Source organism: Lichenostomus cassidix, chromosome 9, assembly GCF_008360975.1.
Source record: "Lichenostomus cassidix isolate B80296 chromosome 9, HeHo_3.0, whole genome shotgun sequence".
NCBI lineage: Eukaryota > Metazoa > Chordata > Aves > Passeriformes > Meliphagidae > Lichenostomus > Lichenostomus cassidix.
This window is the reverse complement of record NC_139490.1, coordinates 9,691,732-9,712,842: the sequence shown is the minus strand read 5'-3', so window position 1 is coordinate 9,712,842 and position 21,111 is coordinate 9,691,732. Positions and strand designations below refer to the sequence as shown.

The window sequence follows — 21,111 nt, the reverse complement described above, 5'->3', positions numbered from 1 at the left end:
ATGGGGAGCTTATGGGGAACTGTCTTTAAGCAAAACGCTTCTTTCCCCAAGAGTAAATCCCACTGGAGGCCCTGAGCCGAGTGTGGCTGTTTGCAAAAAAATTATTAAAAAAAAAAAGCTGAATGAGGGAAAAATAATTAAAGAAAAAAAGTAAAAATTCAGAACAATGCAGCTGGCTCCTAGCTTTGCTCGCTCGGTTGTTTGGTTGGTTTGGGGTTTTTTTAGGAGGGGGGGAGGGTGTTTTAGAAACGCGAAAATGACCCCCCGCCCCAAAATAAATAAATAAAAAATATATAAAAACAATTAATAATTAAAAAGACATATATATATATATAAAAAAAATAAAAGGCGCTTTTTTTTTCCAGATCTCTTCGCTCTTTTTCGGAGTGGTTTGGGAGAAAAAAAAAAAAAAAAAAAAAGGAAAAGCAAAAGCAAAGAAGCGGAGATGGTGGTGGCAGGGGGGTGGGATGTGTGTTTGCACCGCCCGGAGCCGCGCCGGGACCCCCCGGTTTCCTCTCCCGCCGCCGCCGCCGCTGCTCGGTCCGCGCCGCGCGCGCTGCTCCGCGCCCGCGCGCCCCCCACGTCACCGACAGCACCCGCCGCCACGTGACCCGCCGCCCGGGCGCGACCACTGCCGCGGGGGGGGAACGGGGAGGGGGATGAACGGGGGGCCACACGGTGGGACCCCCGCCGCCGCTGAGACCCCCCCCGGGATGCGCGCCCCCCCCCGCCAGCTCCGTTGGCGGCGATCCCGAGGGGGTGCGCACCCCGGGAGGGCCGCGGCGGCGGGGAAGGCGCGGAGGGGGGAGGTCCGTGGCCCTCCCCGTGCCGGGCGCGATGGTAGAGTCCTTAGCTCAAATTCCGAGAATTGGGCTCTGTTGATTCTTAGAACTGGGGTTCTTAGAAGTGGTGATGCAAGGAGTTTCTAGGAAAGCCCGGAGACCAGGTGATTGCTGCTTCTATTGCCGCGGCCGATTTTACCCTTTAATTCTCTCGCTCGCTTTTTTTTTTTTTTTTTTCTCTCCATTTTTTTTTCCCTCCTCTTCCCTCCCTGCCCCGCTCCGACGCTTGGCGCGGAGCCGCCTCTATATATTTCTACCCATTTTTTTTCCTCTCCCTCCTCTTGCCTTCCCCCCCTTTCCCGCTGCAGGTGCCCTTTTTTTTTTTTATTACTGTTATTATTATCATCTCAATTTAATTTTTTTCCCTGCCTTATTTATTTATTTATTTCACATACACATCCCCCCCTCTTCCCTTGCCCGCTGTCAGGGGAGCAAAAATTAGGGAAATAGGGGTGCCTGCATGTCTTTAACGCTGGGAGCGTGTATAAGGGGAGGGGAGCGGGGTGGGTGGGGGTGTCTCCCCTCGCCGTCCTCTCCCGGGGATTATCGGTTATCTGGGATTATTGGCTTTCCCGCACGCGTGACGGCCGGGTGGGGACGGGGGGGATGGCGGCGGCTCCTCTCTGCACCTGCAGCCGCTCCGCGGGCGCAGGACGGCGGCGAGCGCTGGCGGCCGCCGGGCTTGTGGCGTGACTCGGGGTCCGCTCTCAATGGCTGGATCCTTCGCTCGGGGTGTGTTATTTTTCTTTGCCTTTTCTTTTTTTTCCTTCTTTTTTTTATTATTTTTTTCTCTTTTTTTTTTTCCTTTTTTTTTTTTTTTTTTGGTGTGTTCGTGTTGTGTCGCTGTTGTCGTTTCCCCGCCGCACGAAGCCGCCGCGGAGCGGGGCTGGCGGCAGCGCGGGGGCTCGGCGGCACCGGCCTTTCCGCGTCAGCCCCCCTTCCTCTCCATTTCTATTATTAAAGCATTATTATTGTTATTCCGTCCCCGGTGCAGCCGCGAAAGGGCTGGTGCGTTTTGCAACCTGTGGCGGGGCTGCGCCGTGATCTGTCAAGCCCCGGGCTAAGAGCGGGCGGTGATGGAGAAGACTTGCGGCATTTCCCTGCCCCGGGAAGGGGGGAGCCCGCGGGGAGGCTCGGCCGCCGCCGGCTGCCGGCCCCGGAGCACCGCGGAGCGGCGGCCCGGGGCGGCGGGGACCGCGCTCGCCCCGACGGTGCGTGCGGGGCGGCTGCCGGCGGGGAGCACAGCCGCGATGCACAACTCGGGAAGGGGGAAAAGTGTGCGAAGCGACTCCTAATATCACGCGTAGGGCTCAAAATAATAATAATAACAACAACAGCACCACCACCCGCGGGGAGGAGCGGGGGTCCCCCGCCGGGAGGAAGGCGGCGGGCGGGGAAGCGGAGCGCAGCGGCGCGGAGGATGCGAGGGACGGGGTCCGGGGCGCGATGCGTGCGGAGCCCCCCGCTGCCCCCAGCGCAGCCCTTCCCCTGTGTTTACTACCGCGGCGGACTTGGCGCGGGGACAGGCGCTCGTAAATCTGCCGCCGGCAGCCGCGGGGCTGGCCCCCGGCCACACGCTATTCCTGGAGCGAACGGCCGCGGGGAGCCGCGCAACCCCCGCGCCGCTGCGCCCCCGAAACCGCCGAGAGCGGGCGGGGAAGGGAGAGCGCTGTTTGTTTTGGTTCGTTGGGGTTTTTTAATTTTTTTTTTTTATTTATTAGATACGTATCTTGCGTGCGTGTACAGATTTCTGGAGGTTTTTTTTACACTCCCCCTCCCCCCCTTTAAAAATAAAAGGCAAAACAAAACCGAAAAAGCCCAACTTTGTTATGAAAACTTTCGTGGTCGGACGGCAGCGACCTCTCCCGGTCGCCCCCTCCACCCCCCCGCTATCCCCCCCGCCTGTAGTTTGCAAAGTCACAGTATGAAATGTTATGAAATCGCCTCTTGGGAAGGAGGGAAACAGAAAGCAAGGCGTTTGTGTAGAAAAAATCCGCGGCACCCTCTCAGATGTGCCTAAAAAGCTGCCTTTGACCCCCCTGTTGCATTTCCAGGGAAGAGGTAAATCTGGGCTTAAAATTATGAGTCAAAATCAACAAAAACAAACCCGTCCCCAGTTAGTTTTTTCCACTGACTTCAGTAGGCACAGGATTAGTGCGAAGGGAGGCTGGGGACGGATGAGGCTCAGTGAGAAGCTGCTACGTTGGTCTGACATCTCTGTCTGGGGCCAAATTCCTATTTGTACTATTGGAAGTGTCAGCAGGGCCAGGTTTGGGATAAGGCCCTTATTCGATCTGGGGATGCTTATCAATTCTTCTCCCAAGCTTTTAAATGCTTTAAAATTATTCTTTGCCATATCATTTCAAGGGTTTAAAGGATTCGAGCTTTAGGAGCAAATGCAGGCTCCCTCTTTCAGTCCTTGAGGGGGTTACAGTTCAAAAATTGCTCTAAAAATAGTTTAGGGGAATCCTCTCTTTATATATGCATGGAGAGACAGATCCTAAGATTCTGTTATTTTTCTCCTAAGGGTAAGATTGCAGGTTTAAAAACTTGCATTATAATGGCAAACATTGCCCCTTGAAACATATCACCAAACCATTAAAATATTGAAACGGTGTCTAGAATTTTTCCAGAAGGATGGATTAATACATCGTTCCAGTAAGAAAAGAGTTCATTTCTCGGTGTTCAATTTTGACTGGCAAAACAGATCAAAGATCTGTCGAGATGCATTTCAATTCTAATTTCCAATCGCCCTCAGTTCTGACTGAGTCAATATTGGGAGAGGAAGTGGAGGTTAACTGGTTAGCTATCATTGTGAAGGAAGAAGTTGGAATGAGAAGTGATTCTTACAAATCCCACCCCGAAAACAAAACAACGAGAAAAAAAAATCCGTCAAAAGTCTTTGTGACACTTTTTAGACATCCCTGTTTGCAGTGCAGGGAGGATTCAGCCGGCTGTCGGATGGTACAAAAATAAACCTAGCAGAAACATTAAGTTTTTCAAAACAAGGCTGGAAAAGCTCATAAAAATAATGTTGCTCAGACGCGTTTTAAGAGAAACAGAATTACATCGACAAAATTATATGTTTTCCAGGTTTGGTTGGGGTGTTTTATTTTCCGATGGGAAAAATCGCTCCTGCAGCAAAGCGAACTGGTGCCATCTAGTGTCACCTCTCGCTGCTCCGCGCGGGGCTGGCGGGGCCAGCAGCCTCGGGAGAGTGGGAACATGTTTATTAACTGCTCGTTAAAAAAAGAAAAAAAAAAATGCTTGCCAGCTTGGAGGAAGGTGGCAGAGGAAACTCTGGATGCCACTGAACTTACTTAAGGAGCCTAATTTGAAACAACCGAGTGCTTATTAAAGTCACTGACATTTCCATATGGAGTTCTCTCTGGGTCTGGTCATGAAATCACATGTGAAAATCTTTCCGAGTTGTGGTGTTAATCTGCCCTTGAATTTTTGCCTAATTTAGGATGTATTGTAAAGCTATGCTCTTTTTTTTTCTTTTTTTTTTTTTTCTTTTTTTTTTGTGGGGAAATCTTTCAGCCTCCTATGGCAGCAGCCCAACATGAATTTGTAGGAATAATGTTTGGGTTTGGAGCGCTTTTTTCTTTTCTTAGTTAACAGTAACGTTATCCTCAAAACCCCATACAAATACAGGTGGTAAAACTTTGTGTGGCAGTCCTATTTGGCAGGACTGTCCTCTCATTTTATTTAGGTTGTCTGTAAAAAATAAAGCCTTTTTACATAGTCTATAGATTAATAAAATGAAGCTCTAACTAGTAGGTGAATTTCTCAGTGTGCAGCTTATGCACCTTCATATATTTATAGTGTTAAGGTTGAAGAACTGTTTCATGCCTGTTTTTGTCCATTTGCTTTAATACCTGGGCTGGGAACTTCAATCAGAGAGCTTTTACTAGTTCAATTGGAGCCTGAAATATTGTTTTCAGGTTTCTGAGAAGTTGGTAAAATCTAAATTTGGTGGAAAGTTGCTTGTGTGCTCATAACCTCTTGCTCCATTTTATAGTAGCATGGGAGTCTATAAACGGGAGCCTTGTATGCCGAGTGCCTGTATTCTTCTCTAGATCTATTTTTAAACCATTCTTCTGTTTGGCAAAAAGTGACACTTGGTTTCCATGTTTACAGCAGGCATTGGCAAACCTCAGGAGTTCACAGTTTGCAGTTTGGTTAGATCAGTATCCAAAAGTCAGCAGCTGACCAGTAAACTCCTTCAGACTTCAAATTTAGACTGCAACCGTAGTCCTCGTTTTTTTTTTAAGTCCAAGCTAGATCTTATGTGTTCTCATCACTGCAGGATGCTGGCAGCCAAAAGACACACACCCTTAAATCGGAGAAAGTGTGTAGTCTTCAGGACTGCTTTAAAACCCCAATAATCTCAGTAGAGCTTCATATGTAAACCAGAGAGAGAGCTAGGGGCGTTTGGGACAGAGCTAGAAAATTTTTGGTCTATATTGTGTTCCTTCCCCTCTTTCTCCTGGTCAGTTGCTGCCTTTGGACTGTGTGCCGGGTACCCACGGGGAATGCTGGACCCCTTTTATGGAGGAGAGAGCTTGGGACAAGCACGCTGCAGGACAGAGGGTTCTGAATAGGTCCTGAAGAAGGTGTCCTGTAGGACCAGGCATGCTCTGAAATGCATCTCCTTAAATCTGGTTGGCTAAATATAGGGGTGAGGGGATGTCTCCCCTGGCCAAGGCGCCCCAAGCTGTGCATGTGTCTCATCCCATCCAGGCGGGATGCCAGAGCAGTTCCTCACTGCCAGCAGGAGCTGTGCCACCCCCAGCCCAGGAGTGCAGAGACAGGGAGGGTCAGGTGCCAGCTGGGAATTTTCTGTCTCAATGTGGGGTAGGGATGGTTGGACATTTCCTCGGAGCCCAGCGGGGCCAGGGACCCAGCTCAGCTGCTGGGGACACCCGGCTCTGGCTGCACCCTGCTGTCGGGTTGGCATCTCGGTGCAGGGCTCGGGGCTGGCAGGGCACGGAGTCCGTCTTCTGTTCTCCGGTGTAGCTCCCTAGATTTCAGCCAGGACGTGGTTCCTGCCTTCCCTTGAAAAATTAATGTGCCAAATTGCTTGGGGTCGTTTCAAATGCTGAGGAAGGCTCGACTCCTTGCTTCCCAAGGGCACACGCTGCCTCTGCCTCACAGCCAGAGCTTGGCTCTGTAGAGGGCAGGGGAGTCCTCTTTAGTAGGAAAACATTGGAGGCAGTTTTAGCGTGCTTACACCCTCCCTCCTCTGCATTTTCTTCTGCAAAGACCAAAACAATGTGGAGACTTGAGCTGGGCCAGCTTTCAAGGGCAATCCTTTAAACCCTCTTTTGAAGTACGAACTATGAAGTTCCCTGCGGCGCTCGAGAAAATATGCAGTTTTCTTGGTTCCAAATGCTGATAATAAACCCGTCCAGATAATGTATTGCATTTCCTAGAAACATTTGTTTGCTGGCAGGAAATTGGATCAGATTGAGACCGCTCGATAGAGCGAGTGCAATCCTCTCACAGAAGGGTACGGTGGAAAATACGACAGGGCTTGCACTAGTGATGCTGCTTTTGATCTGTGCTGACGCTGTGGACTTCTCTCAGTCTCTTCTTGGGTTATTATTAACCCAGCCACGTTTTGGCCTAGACACTAACCAGAAGCTACTAAACTAATAAAACTCTGCTGTGACAGCTAAAGGACACTTAGTGCCCCTGGATTGCATGGTATCAGAAAGCTGAGCTGGGCACTCACACACCCCCAGCCAAAAGCATCTTCTTCACCATGGCATGTAGCACCCATGACTGTGCTGGGGGAGCCACCCACACCCCACCCCATTTTCTTGGTTGTTCCCCTGATCCCTGTTCAGGAGAAACCAGGCATTCCTTGGCAGGGTGGAGAGGCAGCTGGCAGCACGCCCTGGAAGGCAGTGGGGATGTTCCCATGGGGCTGGGACCCTGCAGGGCGCAGGGACTGGGGAGGAGGAGGGCAGGATGGAGCTTCCCCTGGGCGGGCAGTTTCGGAGGACTGTGTGGGATGAGGATATGGGGAAGGAAGACTTCACCCAGCCACCCCTCTAAGGTGATGTGAGTGAGTCGGCGCTGCAGGCTCTGGAGGGGTAGGAGATTGGGGCCCAGGGAGTGGGAGTGTTTGGTGCCTTCCTCCCTGGCTATTCACTTGGGGGTGGGAGAAGGCTTAAGACCGTGGGGTATCCCCCATGAGAAGGATAGAGGAGCAAGGAGTTCCCCCTTGTGCACAGAGTGGGAGGAGGATGGATGAAAAGGGATTCCCTCTAACTGGGAGAGTAGCTAAATGGAGAGGCATGGCAGAAAAATGGGTTGGAAGTTTCTGGTTCTCCCTTCGGCCCTTGGGTGAGTGAGCAAAGAGGGTCTTCTCTTTGCATGGGGTTGAGCTGAAAGAGGTTCCCCCACACAAAGGTGCACCCTTCTCAAGCTCACCGAGCTGCAGGGAAGGCAGAGCCAGCCCTGGGCTCCTTTCCAGGAATGGGTTTTCTCGGGGAGGTGCCGGCAGGGAAGGGCTGTTCCCTGAACCGCTGGGGCAGACCCATTGCCTTCCTGGAAGGCAAAAGCAGTGACAGTCCCGTGTGGCCACCCCCAAAATGGGTCCTGCGCCTATTCCAGACCTTCCTCTATGGGCACAGCAAGCCCTGGCACGGAGCCTCGAGCACTGCCGGAGAGCCCACACCCGCAAGGTACTGGGCAGGAAATCTGGAGGGGGGTGTGGGATGATGCTCTGCTCTGAGCCTGGAGGAGCCTTGTGGACTTTGAGGAGGGTTTGGATATCTAAGACCATACTTGGCTGCAATGGTTTTTTTCTCCTCCCCGTCACTGGTCTCTGGTTCTTGTTGCCATCCTGTTCTCTACTGGTCTCTGTTCTGAGTATTCCCCCTGTGCTGGGGTACAGAGCTGGTGCTCTGGGGTAGAGACTGGGACGGGCAGGGTTAACACAGCACAGCGAGGGGAAGGAAAGTCCCTTTCCCTTTGCATGCCCACATCCTGCAGCTGGGAGCTGCTTGGGATGCACCTGCCCAGTTCCTGGGGCTGTGGGTGTTGTAGCAGTGCTGTGCTGAGAGGGATAATTTGGAAGGGTGGGGAGAGGGCTGTGCTGGGTTCCAGCTCTGGGAGAGAAGCTGGGTGTCCCCCTGGCAGTGCTGTGCCCTCACTGTGGATAAGAGAATTTGGAGCAGCAGCTTTTCACATGGTGCTTACAGGTGCAGAGTTCATCTCGCTGTTTGTATCTTTGTTGGTTTACGGGTGGGTCACCTCCTCACCTCTGTGACACTGAGGTGACTCCCCGGAGCCTGGCAGAGTATGTTGGCCACTGTGGCTGAGATTGGGATGCCAGCCAGTTGCCCCAAACACACACATCTGCTTGTATGGACACAGGGATGTGTGCTGGGCTCCTTGCAGAACGCTGCTAGTTCCTTGGCTTGCAATTGATGGTAGTGAGTGGCTGGCAGTGAGCATGTACAGAAAGGTCAGACTCTGCAGTATTTGGGAAATGAGTCACTTTTTGTATGTGCATAAAGTTTTAAGCTGGCCAGGCTCAGAGCAGCTCTGAAGATTTGTGTTTGATGGCTGGAATAAAGCTGTAAGGCACCCTCTGGGTTTTGCGCGTGATGCCTTGCATTAAATCTCATCTCTTCATCCCAGTGGCTCTAGGGAAGGGAGAGGAGCTTGGGCTCCAGACCTGCACATCTCCTGCAAGGGAGAGGGAAGGAGACACTTGTCCCCACAGGAATGATTGGGCTTTCTGCAAGTGCCTGGCAGCCTTAACAGTCTGGGGGTTGGTTCTCAGAATAGTGTGATGAAGGTCTTGGGGTTTGTTGGCTCATTTATTGTGCTTCTACCTGCTGAGGCAACTGCCTGGGGACCTTCTTCCTGCAGTGGTGCCAAGTCAATTGGGTTTGGTTTTAAGTAAATTTTGGAGGATTAGTATGAGTTCTGGAAGGCAATTAACTCCTGGATTTCCTTGCTGTTCTGCCCCAGCTACATTGCTGGTGAAGCTTGTGGCTGGAGACATAGCTTGTGGTTTAAGAGAAGGCTTTGGCGACAGCAAGGGGAAGAGACATTTGTTCTGCATCCTCATTGTCTCCACCACTGGCTTCCTATGCAATCCTGGCCAAGTAAATTTGGTACTTGACATGTATCTCCTCCCAAATCTGTTCAGTAATCACATCCCATTTTCACCCGTGGCTGGAGCATGCGGGTTCCTGAGCAGAGTGGCAGCAGATGTTTGTATGTTTGTCATACCTGTTAACAAGGAGCTGGGAATAAGGCATGGGTCTTGAATGTGGCACCGGACAGGCATTCAGTCTTGGCAGGGGAAGAGTTATCTCTGAAAGAAGTGGTGAGAAAATTCTCGCTTGACTTCCCTTCCCCACCTGCCTTTAAGTTCCTGAGTCATGGAAATGAAAATCTCCTTGGCATACGCCCATGGTTTGGGCTAGAGGGTGTGGAAGAAGCTATGATTGGATTCTCAAAGCCTGTGGTTGTGATAAGAACGTACTGTACCGGAAGAAACAAATGTTAGCACTACTGGAGAGTAGAAGGTTTGTTATCTCTAGCTTTTATCCAACTGATACTTGAGCGAAACAGCAGCCTTGTGTCCTGCCACAGCCAATTCATAATTACCAGCTAATGCGGTGTTTGTTTTCTTCTGCTTTATTTGTAGGTTTGAAAGAAACTTTTGGACTGTGAATTGAGGCATTGGGTATGTAAATTTAAATTTTGTGCTTTCCCTCCTAACCTCCCCCTGCTTTCCTTAATGAAATGTTTCGTTAGACCAGCTGGAATTTGTTTTCAGGAGAGCAGCTGCTCTGTAGAAACTACTGTATGTTCATATGCCACTGGGGAAGGAGGAGTCAGGATTATGGGAGGGGGTTGACCATGGAAGATGCACATGGTTGACCATGGAAGATGACCAAAGATGCACATTCCAGCCCAAACCTCAGGGACATGTGGGCCATCCTGGGTGCTGGTTGGGAGGACACCTCTGAGATGGGTCAACAGGTGTTGTGTTGGGGGAAGGCTTCATGTTCCTCGACTAACCTAAACCTTGCTCACGGGGAGGGACTGGGCCATCGTGTGGGTAGCAGCCCAGCAGGTTAGATGAGTTCTACTCCTCACCAATTAATTGGGAAACTGTGGACAGGTCTTCTCCAGAGTGGCCATCACTTGGGAGTAGGAAAGTAGTTTCCTGGGTGAGGGCTGGTGTTCCTCTGTGGGCTGGATTTTCCTGATGTTGAAATCATTCAACTTCAGTTGGGACCTTAAGGCTTGTTTTGATTCCTGTGGCTGGATTTACAGCCAGACATCACACAGGTGAGGGGGATGGCTCCTGAGGGAGGTTGGAAAGCTAGGAGCTACATTGGACGCTTCGTGGAGATGAACCTGAGTGGGTGGAGTGGGCTGGGGTGGGGCTGCCATGGGCGAGGCAGGGAGAAAGAGGAGATGGTTGGCTAATCCTCAGGAGGGTCTGACTGCCATTGCCCATCAGTTTGCTGGGTGGGATGAGATATGCCAGGTCTCACTATCAGCCCAGGGACCTCGCTAGGCAGCCTGGCAGGGGCTTGGTGTGGTGCAGGACTGTTTGCAGGACCAAGGAGCTGGTGCTGCCCCTACCAGGAGCAATTGGCCCTCTGAGCAAGTCCCAGAGCAGCAGCCATCTCTTTGCTGGGTTTAGGGTGCTTGCCTGAGTGTTCCTCCATACTCATCTTCCTCTGATGCTTCTGTCTCACGCAGACTCAAGATGGCCTCGCCGGCAGACAGCTGCATCCAGTTCACCCGCCACGCGAGCGACGTCCTCCTCAATCTCAACCGCCTTAGAAGCCGGGATATCCTGACTGATGTTGTCATCATCGTGAACCGGGAGCAGTTCAGAGCTCACAAAACAGTCCTGATGGCCTGCAGGTGAGAGCAGGATCCTTCCCTGCCTCCTTCCTCGCTCCCTCAGCCTTTGGCCTCCAGAAGCACTGCTGCAGTCCTGGGGGGCTTGTGGCATTCATGGGGAAACAGAGGCAGAGAAGCAGAATTGAAAGGAGCTGCCAAGAAATTTGTACCTGTAATGGGGTTAGAGCTGAGACTATTTCCCTCCACTGTGCTGCCTTCACCTCTCTCCTTGTTTGCCCACATCTGCCCAGACACAGCCCATGGAGACCTACAGGAGCACAGCAGATGTGAGGCACATGCCTGAAGGCAAAGCACAAATGTGCTGCGGGGACAGGATAGGGGAGGAAAGAGAGGGGGGGCTGAATGCTCACTGGGGTTAGTGAGTCCTCTGAGACCAAGGTGTCCCCTGCCATTGCTATTTTTAGATCTATTCCTTCCTGGCTTCCAGACTGCTGGCTGCACCCACCTTAGTTGATTTTTTAAATTTTTTTTTTTAAAGACTGATGGGCCCTGAAATCCCTTTCCAGTTCCTAAGATTGCTGGAATTGCTTCCCAGTGAAAGCTAATTAATATCCCACCATTGCCCAGTTGAATTGTAGCAAATGCCTTCCAGGTTCTCTTGCTGACATGGTATAAAGATTTCAAAAAGCCAAGCTTTGACTATTAAAACATCTGAAAAATGTTTTGCCAACATTTCTCCTTTTTTTTATTTTACTGGTTTAAGACTGAGTGTGGATGCCCCAAGAGGCTTCTGAAAGAAATGACTCATAGTGGAAGGGGGATGGTGGCAAGAACAACAATGGGAAAAAAAACAAAAAAGGAAGGGAATTTCTAAATGGAGGCAGTGGGGAGTTGTTAAGCAGGTGAGATCTAAAAGCAGGCTGTTCCAGTTGGGAAAAGTGCAGTGTGGAAGACGCTTACTAAGCTGAGAAACCAAGCTTGATAATAAGGGGGAAGCTCAGGGATTTCTGTAATTGCCTCTTCCTCCTCCCTTCCTATTCACGAACCCCTCTGTGCTCAGGGGTTTAATAAAAATTCTTCTTTCTTCCTTTGAATTGTCATAACACTTGTCCTCTACTGTCTTCTCTCTGCAGTGGCCTCTTCTACAGCATCTTCACTGACCAACTCAAGTGCAACTTGAATGTCATCAACCTGGACCCTGAAATTAACCCTGAGGGGTTTTGCATCCTCTTGGACTTCATGTACACCTCCCGCCTGAACTTGAGGGAGAACAATATCATGGCTGTGATGGCCACAGCACTCTACCTGCAGATGGAGCACGTGGTTGACACCTGCCGAAGGTTTGTCAAGTCTAGGTGAGTGCCACTGGTGAACTTTGAAGAACCTGTGTTTTTGGGTGGGCAGGGGAAGAACTGACAAAGTACCTGCAAATGTATCTTTACTGGCTGAAAAATGACTTTGTCTCCTTCCTGTTTTCCCCGATTGCAGTGAAGCAGAGATGGTGTCTGCTGTGAAGACCCCAAGGGAAGAGTTTTTGGCTGGACGGATGCTGGGCCACCCGGAGCCAATGGCTTATCGGAGCAGAGATGTCTCAGAGAACGGCATGCCTCTTCAAAATGGGTCCCTCTGCAACGGGAGGGCCTTTGCACCTGGCTTGATCAGCAGTTTGTCTGGATCCCCCATTTCCTACCACGGATACAGCCCTCTCCCTCTAAACGGCTTCCTAGTGGATGATGAGTTGCGGGAGATGAGGATGCCTCTCTCTGAACTCTCAAGGGCAGGTGCCTTCCCCAAGGAGAGGATCCTGCCGTGTGACAGCTCCAGGACAATCCCCACCGAGTACGTGAGAACCATTACCGACATCTCTGCCAACATGTGCCACGCTACCATCTATGCTCCGAAAGAAGGTGCTGCTGAAGAAGCCAGGAGTGACATGCACTACAGCGTGGCCTCTGGGCCCAAACCTGTCATCCCTTCAGTCCGGAACAATCCCTACTTCCCTTGCGATAAAGTGGCCAAAGAGGAGGAGAGGACCTCTTCAGAGGACGAGATCAGCCAGCACTTTGAGCCCACCAACACACCCCTGGACCGCAAGGGACTCATCAGCCCCCAGAGCCCACAGAAGTCAGACTGTCAGCCCAACTCGCCAACCGAGTCCAGCAGCAGCAAGAATGCCCGTATTGGTCAGAACTCCAGCTCCCTCTTCACCAAGAGCCCCACAGACCCCAAAGCCTGCAACTGGAAGAAGTACAAGTTCATTGTCCTCAACTCTCTCAACCAGAACACCAAGCAAGACAGTGCTGACCAGAACGAGATGGGAACCCTCTCTCCTCGCACCTACGTGCCCATGTCCACCTGCCAGCAGTCCATGGAGCCAGAGCATCTCAATGTGCAATCCCCCACCAAGATAAGCGTGAATGGTGAAGACTCTACTATCCCACAAGCGAGCAGACTCAACAATATTGTTAACAGGTGAGAAGACTTCCACCCCCATGCCACTCCCCCCTGAGAAATAGGACTTCTTGCATTGTTGGTGAGGGTTTGGAAGTGTGTGAAATATCTGTAGCATTGGGCTGGGAAGTCCAGTTATGAGCAGATGGAAGCCCCTGCATTTGGTGGAGGGCTGCCAGTGACATTGTCTGAGTGCTCACCATCCCCATTGTAGTGGTGCCAGCCTGGACTGGCAAAGGAACTGGGAACATGGGGTTGTGAATCCCTGGGTAACTTTGGCAGCTCTGGATGATTTCTGGAGCCTGGATTTGCCTAACCTATGTTTCCACCAGACTCCCTGTGCTTCGAGTTTTTTGTTGGCTGTAAGCATTGAAGTGGCCAAAGTATCAGGGAACAATATGCTATCCTCTGGACCTGGATGTTCCTAAAGAGATTTGAGATCATTTGGTGATGTACACCTGAAGGTTTGAGGCTTAAGGACCTGTTGTTGATCAGGGCTATGCTGTGCGTCTCACCACAAAGATGTCCTCATAAAACATGTGTCTGGAGGGGTGCAAACAAGGTTCTGGTAGCTCAAGCACAGCAAGAGCCTTCTCACAGCTGTGTACATCGCTGTCCTTCCACAGGTCCCGGGATGGGTCCCCTCGGAGCAGCGAAGGACAGTCCCCACTGTACATGCATTCATCGAAGTGCAGCTCCTGCGGCTGCCAGTCCCCACAACATACTGAGATGTGCCTTCATACCCCTGGCTCAAACTTTGGAGAAGAGATGGGGGAAACCCAGTCTGAATACTCTGACTCCAGCTGCGGTGAGTCTTGCATCCGTGGTCGTCTTTTTCAACCAGCAGTCGGGGGGCTGTGCAATGTAGGGACCCATCACCAAGTGCCCTGTGATCAAACACACAGTCAGACCTGTCCCTGATGCTGGTGGGTCCCACAGTGCCTCTTAACTGTCTGCCCAGCTGTGTGCATGCATGTGAGGGACACATGCACATTGCTTCCTTCCTCCTCTTCCTCCCCTTGACCAGCACCATCCAGATACCTTGTGCAGGGAGTTAGTCACCTGCTGCAAGCCTGGCAGGTAAGGACAGGAAACAAGTTCACCCCACCCCACCAGAACCACAGGAGAACAAGCCTGACAGATGTAATGACCGTAATGGGGATTGGGCAAGCTGGCATGTCTCATGCATCCGTCATGATATCTTTATTATCAGGGAGCCCAGTGTGCACATCTGGGGAAATGCAGATAATGAGGTTTGCAATCTTGTTGCAAAACCCCACAAGCCCAAAGACAGGTATCTGTGCACTCATCTGCCGGTAGCTCAGTGAGGGGGAATGCAGCATTGCCACCTGTAGTGTGGGCAGAGATCCAAGGAGGGAACATCACTGTGGTAACACAACACAACCTGTAAGAGTTGGGCACCCTCCTACTGGTGATTTGGGTGATGATCATCTTCCCAAGCACAAGGCAGACCTCTGTACAAGTAAACATTTAAGACCTCTAAAGGTGCAGGAGTTTCTCCAGAGCTGAGCGTCCTTCAGAGGATGCCTGATAAATTGAGTGCTTTCATGGACCTCTGAAAGATGTCCAGGTGGCATGCTGGCTTCTTGGAAGCAGCCGGTGTGTCACTAAAGGAGAGAAAGCTCTAAACTAGAGTTTGTGATGACTTTTCTCTCTCAAACCATGCATGTTGTTGGTGTGTGCACAAGGTCAGGAGGTAACAGTAGGGTGCAAGCACCACTGACCATGAGCATCTGCACTTGGCTGCTTGTTCCAACACTTGCTCTGGCTGCCCCTCTCCTCCATCCCAAATCCACCCCATAGTCTATCAAGAAGGTGGCCCATGCACTGTCCATCTGATTGCTCTCCTCTCTGCTCCCCCAGAGAACGGAGCCTTCTTCTGCAACGAGTGTGACTGCCGGTTCTCTGAGGAGGCCTCTCTCAAGAGACACTCTCTGCAAGTCCACAGTGACAAGCCCTACAAGTGTGACCGCTGCCAGGCTTCCTTTCGCTACAAGGGGAACCTTGCCAGCCACAAAACCGTCCACACAGGTACAGTGTTGGCCGTGGGGACAGCTTTGGGGAGGCTGTGTGTTGGTGTTTATGGCTGGGTTTGTGCCTGTGTCACAAGCTGCCCCTCGTGGGGAGAGCAAGGTGCTTTTCTTGGCACTGCCTGGGAGCCCTTGGACAGAGCACCAAACCTGGGAATGGGGGAGATACCTGCCTTGCAGCAGGGGTGGAACTCGATCTCCTGTGCTGTAAAGCACTGGAAACCACTGTTTTTAAAGGTGTCTCACAAAATGCATAGCTGGGGGAAATGCAGGGTCTCCAGGTAACTTTGTGGAAGACTTAGGCAAAAAAAAAAAAATTGAAAAATAATCAGAAGAACATCTAGGGAGAACTCAGAGATTTATTTTTACATCCTAGAAATCCAGGTCACATCTATGTAGCTTGGCATAAACTCTGCTGATGGGAAAATCTGTGAATGGATGGACTCTGTGAATCAGCACAATGGAAGCTGAGAAAGGAAAGGGATATTAAGGGTTTAGTCATTTGCTGACAAACCTAGGGCTTATTTTATTTCATGCTTTTAATGCTTAACATGTCAATAGTCGGTTCACAAGCTGGGGAAGGGAAGACTAGGCTGACAATTCAGTGCTGCTGCACTGAATTAGACCCAAATTCTTACTGTCTCAGCTGAGCTCCAGGAGGGCTGTGCAGGGGACTGAGACAGCACAAGTGTCAAGCCAGGGTTCAAGGGTGCTTACTGACAGCTGTAGGGAGATGTAGGTGCCAGCTGCTGTCGTGGGGTCAGGCGAAACGATGCTGTTAATCCTTGCTGGCAGAGCTGCCTGACTTCCTCTCTTGCCCTGAAGGCTGCAAAAGAGAAAAGCTTCCTCCTGATCTCACCCTGCTCTGTAGACACCCTGAACAATGCTGCTTGTCCACAGCCACCTCCAAAACAGACAGGAGTCAGGGCTGGTGCTTTGTGCTCTGCTGTCTGGCACCTGAAGAGACTTAGCTGTGGGGAGCACCGTGGGTGCTGAGCATACCTGTAGCTAATCCCTCACCCTTTCTTTTGGGCTCTGCAGGAGAAAAGCCGTACCGCTGCAACATCTGCGGGGCACAGTTCAACCGACCAGCCAACCTGAAAACTCACACACGTATCCACTCTGGGGAGAAACCCTACAAGTGTGAGACTTGTGGTGCCAGATTTGTCCAGGTGTGTGTCACCTCTGGGACCCACAGTGCCTGGGGAGGTGGGACTCGGTCAGATCTTCTGCCCAAGAGTGGTGATGCCTCATGGTAGGGGGGAGGCTGATGATGGCCCAGCTTACTACCTTGGGCAGCTCTTCCTATGGTGTTGTGGGGTAAATATGGACCTTAAAGTCCGAGGGGAAAAATTTGGCTTAGTAAGTAAGCCTGACTGCTCATTGTAGCTATTCTGCTCCATTTGGTCTTAAGGACTGGAGATACCACACCTCAGACCTATGGCCCTGACTCCCAGCTAGGACCCAACAGGGCAAAAAAGATGGATGGGCAGAGCCCCATTCCCACAGGGATTCCCTTGCTCCCAGTGGGGTGCCTTCCTCCCTGGGGCTGTCCTGACTCAAAGCTGTTCCCTGCAGGTGGCCCACCTCCGTGCTCACGTGCTCATTCACACCGGGGAGAAGCCATACCCCTGTGAGATCTGCGGCACACGCTTCCGGCACCTGCAGACCCTCAAAAGTCACCTTCGAATCCACACAGGAGAGAAACCGTATCATGTGAGTAGCCCTGCTTTTTTTTGGTGGGGGGGGGATGCTGCCAGCCCTGGGGGGCTGGGAAGACAGGAGGGCATTCACACGTGGGGGCTGCAGCATCCTAATACCCTTTGTCAGCCTCATGAGGCCCCACACCAAGGTCACATCCCTGCTCCTTGTACCCCATCTCCCTCCTGGGCGTTAGCTGATGCTGATGTGGTATTTTTTCAGGCACGGCTGTGTTGGAAATACTGACATGCAGCCCAAGCTGGGTACATCTTAGTTGCTCTTTTCTTCCATCCCATCTGAAAGAAGGTCACACTTCTTCAAATAGCAATGGCTTAAATTACAGCTGCCTGTGGTGTGTGAGGAGGGGGGAAAGGAGCAGGCAGCCTGGCCTGAACTCCCCTCTGATGGTGATAATCGCACCCAGCGAGCAGCCTGACCTGTCTTGCAGCCCTGTGGGCTCCCAGCTCTTTGCTGGGGCTTTCCTGGCTTTCACCATCTGCCAGAGAGGGAATCCAAGCAGGGGTTGACATCCAAATGTCCTAGAGCCATCCAGCTTGGCAGAGGTCAGAAGCAGCTCTAGAAATAGCCCTGTAGCTGGTTTGATCACCTAGATATGGAGCTTGCTGCAAAGTCTATCAGAGCCAGGGTCATCTCCTGGGGAACTTTGCCCTTTGTGCATCCCATAAACCAAAATACGCTGCTAAAAGCCTGGTATGGGGTACCTCTGCGTGCTGCTCTTCCCACCGTGTTCCCACTCTTCCCCTCATCCACCTGCACAGTGGGTGCAGTGTCACTGCTGTAGAGCAGGCATTCAGTACCCCGAGGGGAAGGACACATCCCCTGCCACGGCGTTTCACACCCTGTGCCTTTGCCTGTCGCCCCACAGTGTGAGAAGTGCAACCTGCATTTCCGCCACAAAAGCCAGCTGCGGCTCCACCTGCGGCAGAAGCACGGGGCCATCACCAACACCAAGGTGCAGTACCGCATCTCGGCCAGCGAGGTGCCTCCGGAGCTCCCCAAGGCCTGCTGAAGGCACAGGATTTCCCAGGAGGAGGTCGGCTTGGGGGGGAGAAGCTGTCCAAAGGATACTTGCAACACTTTAAAAGTTAAAAAAAAAAAAAAAAAGAGAGAGAGAGAGAGAAAAAAAAAATATTCATCACATGATGGAGTGCCTCTAAACCCATAGTACAGATAGGTGGAAAAACATTAGAATTAAAAAAAAAAAAATGCAAATACACGGGTTTTATTTTTCCCAGTTATGTGAAACAAAAAGAAAAAATAAAAATATTCAGATCTTACTGTATATAAAACTTAAAAAAAAATTAAAAATAGTCATTTTAAATGTCTGTGCAGTGGAGTGTTGATAAACTCTGGAGTCTAACCTTCACAGCCTTTGCCGTTTGAAGATGAGGAATGTAATGTTGATTTATGGGAACAGATTTTTTTCTTTTGTATGCAAAATGTGTGTTCTTTTAAAGAGAAAGTATGCTATTAAAGAGAGGGCTTTAACTTTTTTAACCAAAGGTGAAGGAATCTATGGCAGAGTTGTAAATATATATAGATATAAATATATAAATATATATATAAAATAAATATATATAGACCTTTAAAAAAGCTATATTAAAAATATATAAAATGCATTAAAGGCTCAGTTGGACTCTGCAGGCAGAAGCCATTCTGAGAATCTTTATTATGATAGAGCACTTAAGGAGATATTTTAAAGTATTGCATCTGTACAAGTAAGAAAATATTTTGTCTAAATGCATCAGTGTATTTGTATTTTTTTGCAAGTGAAGGTTTACAATTTACAAAAAAGTGTGTATTAAACCAACAAAGCTGCAGAAGGAATTTAAAATAATAATAAAGTGTAATTTTTTTTTGTTCTAGTTCTCAGTCTGTATATATGTAAAATGTGGTTTCGCACGGTGCCTTTCTTTTCAATGGAAGTTTTCAGTGTATGGACTATATTGAGCTCAGTTTCTTCAAGGTACAGCCTGATGTTGCAAAAGGAGTTTTGGTGGAACTCTCTAGTCGGGGGAATGTTTTATTTTTTTTGTTTGTTTTGGATTTTTTTTTTTTTGGTCTTATTTTACATGCTTGTGTTATAAACAATCTCGGGAGACAGGGTTTGGGCTGTGTCTAAACTGCATTAATGCGTTCTGTAAAATATAGCTGTACAAATAAAAAAATAAAATGAAGAAAAGTGACGCATGATGGAGTGAGAGGTCTGTTCTTGCCTGTCCTTCTCCTTAAGCACCTTGAAGCCTGGCTGGTGCCCTGGGAAGGGGCTGAGCATCCTGAGCCCTGCTGTGGGCTGTTGGCCCTGTGTTGAAGGCATGGCCTCTTCCAGCCTCGAGTGAAGGTGCTCTCTGGCAGGAGCTCTGACCAAGACTCGAGCTTGCTGCTCAGGATCCTGGTGGGGAATGTGCCTCCCCCTTGGTACTTTCTGCACTGGCACCGAGTAGCCAGCAGAACAGGGCAGAGCCTGGGAGAGACCTTTGCTGACCAGTCCAGGGACAGTTCCAGATGGCTGAGTAGCTATTTATATTTCCTGGAATCCAGTGCACTTGCCAGAATTGCTCAGAGAAGATGGCTGCCTGCTGCTCCTCTCTTTTCAGAGCCTGGGATGGTGGGGGCTTGCTGTTCTGCCTGCCTTGTGAGAGGGTTCTGTGGAGCAGGGTCTGTAACCCATCCAGGATTTCACTGGCCAAGAGAATCTCTGCTTCCAGCCTTGCACACTGGCTTTGGGACAGAGCTGAGAGTGTCCCTGTGCTCTGTGCAGGCACCCAGCAGCTCTGTGCTGCTCTGCATTGCTGCTTTCAGAAAACCAAACACCAGCATGCAAAAAGTTTTTCTGAGTTACACAGGCAGGACTGGCTGGAACCAGCACTGGTGGGGAGCCCAGCCACAGCTCAGCACGGCCCGGGGTGGGGTCTGAGTTTCATTTTGAGCTTAGTTAATTCGTGGATAATTTTGGTTCAGGGCTTGCCAGATGATTCACAGTGGGGGGACCTGGAAGCACCAGCAGGAAGGGGAGGGCCTGGCATTTGCAGGGTCAGGAGGGGCTGCACTAAGGAGGAAATGGAGAGGAGGATGTGTTTTTCAGCACACCACGGGACAGAGGTGGACATGAGACAACCAAAGCAGCCTTGCACAGGAAGAAAATGCCAAGAAGAGGGGGAGTCAGTTTGCTGTTTTGCAGGATCCTCTCTGATCTGACTTGGCCTTCTGATGGTCACAGCAGGCTGAGATTACTATTGCTTACATTATCTGAACATTTTTAGGAGCTGTGAAAATGCTTTTGGGCCCCATAGGCGGGATCATGATGACCAACAAGAGCAGTGCTATTCTTAAAGAAGTTTCTCTTGAGGAATTGTCTTGCTTAGCATAGCCTGTGGATCTGGACAGGCTGCTGACCTGGAGAGAGTGGCTGGTCATCATCTCTGTGAGCTTGCTGCTTTTGGGTCTACTGTTCTTTCTTAAGACATCTTTGAGCTATTGCTTTATGTGCTCATCTAAGGGCAAAGACTTTGCCTTCTCCTATTTGCCTCTAAATAAAGACATAGTTGCAGGCTGAAATGAAACTTTTTAAACTTTTCCTGTTCTGATCTTGTGAGACCCTACCTGGAGTACTTGTGAGACCCTACCTGGAGTACTGTGTCCACCTCTGTCACCCCCAATGCAAGGAAGACATTGACCTGTTGGAAGGAGTCCAGAGGAGAGCCACTAAGCTGCTCAGAGGATTGGAACCCATCTTCTGGGAAGACAGGCTGAAAGAACTGGGGCTGCTCAGTGTGGAGATTATTCTGGGGGTACCTTACAGCCCATTGCAGTACCTAAAGAGAGCCCACAAGAGAGATGGAGAGGGACTTTTCACCAGCACACATAGTGATCTCAGAAGGAGGAATGGCCTTAAGCTGAAGGAGGGTAGATTTAGATTACATATTAGGAAGAAACTCTTACCTATAATGGTGGTGAGGCACTGGAACAGGCTGACCAGATAAGCATTGGATGCCAAATCCATGGAAGTGTTCAAGGCCAGGCTGGATGACGCTTTGAGTAACTGTATTTAGTGGAAGGTGTCTCTGCCCATGGCAGGGGGTTGTAACAAAATGATCTTTAACATCCTGTCCAACCCAAACCATTCTATGATTTTCTGCCCCCCAGCTCCTCTGGCTTGTCTCCCAGCAGATCAGATCTGCTGGCAT

The 21,111-nt window shown here is 50.4% G+C and overlaps 1 protein-coding gene across 2 annotated transcripts; it reads left to right on the top strand.

Annotated features, from left to right (window-relative positions):
* Positions 1–835: 835 nt before the first annotated feature.
* BCL6 (BCL6 transcription repressor) lies at positions 836–19,112 on the top strand. Of its 2 annotated transcripts, none has more exons than XM_085069370.1 (10): positions 836–946; positions 9,523–9,561; positions 10,593–10,760; positions 11,834–12,055; positions 12,189–13,172; positions 13,778–13,959; positions 15,036–15,203; positions 16,244–16,374; positions 16,781–16,918; positions 17,790–19,112. In XM_085069370.1, exons 3-10 carry the CDS (start codon positions 10,600–10,602, stop codon positions 17,931–17,933), a joined length of 2,130 nt encoding a protein of 709 aa, XP_084925496.1. In that variant the 5' UTR covers positions 836–946; positions 9,523–9,561; positions 10,593–10,599; the 3' UTR covers positions 17,934–19,112. The 2 variants fall into 2 exon arrangements, with proteins under 2 accessions (XP_084925496.1, XP_084925497.1); XM_085069371.1 differs by lacking the exon at positions 836–946 and adding an exon at positions 7,432–7,540.
* Positions 19,113–21,111: the final 1,999 nt, after the last annotated feature.

Bases quoted from the DNA above. Each gene is read 5' to 3' on its own strand.
- BCL6 (XM_085069370.1), top strand. From the start codon at position 10,600: ATGGCCTCGCCGGCAGACAGCTGCATCCAGTTCACCCGCCACGCGAGC. The intron at 12,056-12,188 runs GTGAGTGCCACT...CCCCGATTGCAG, and splicing joins CGAAGGTTTGTCAAGTCTAG to TGAAGCAGAGATGGTGTCTG. The intron at 13,173-13,777 runs GTGAGAAGACTT...GTCCTTCCACAG, and splicing joins CTCAACAATATTGTTAACAG to GTCCCGGGATGGGTCCCCTC.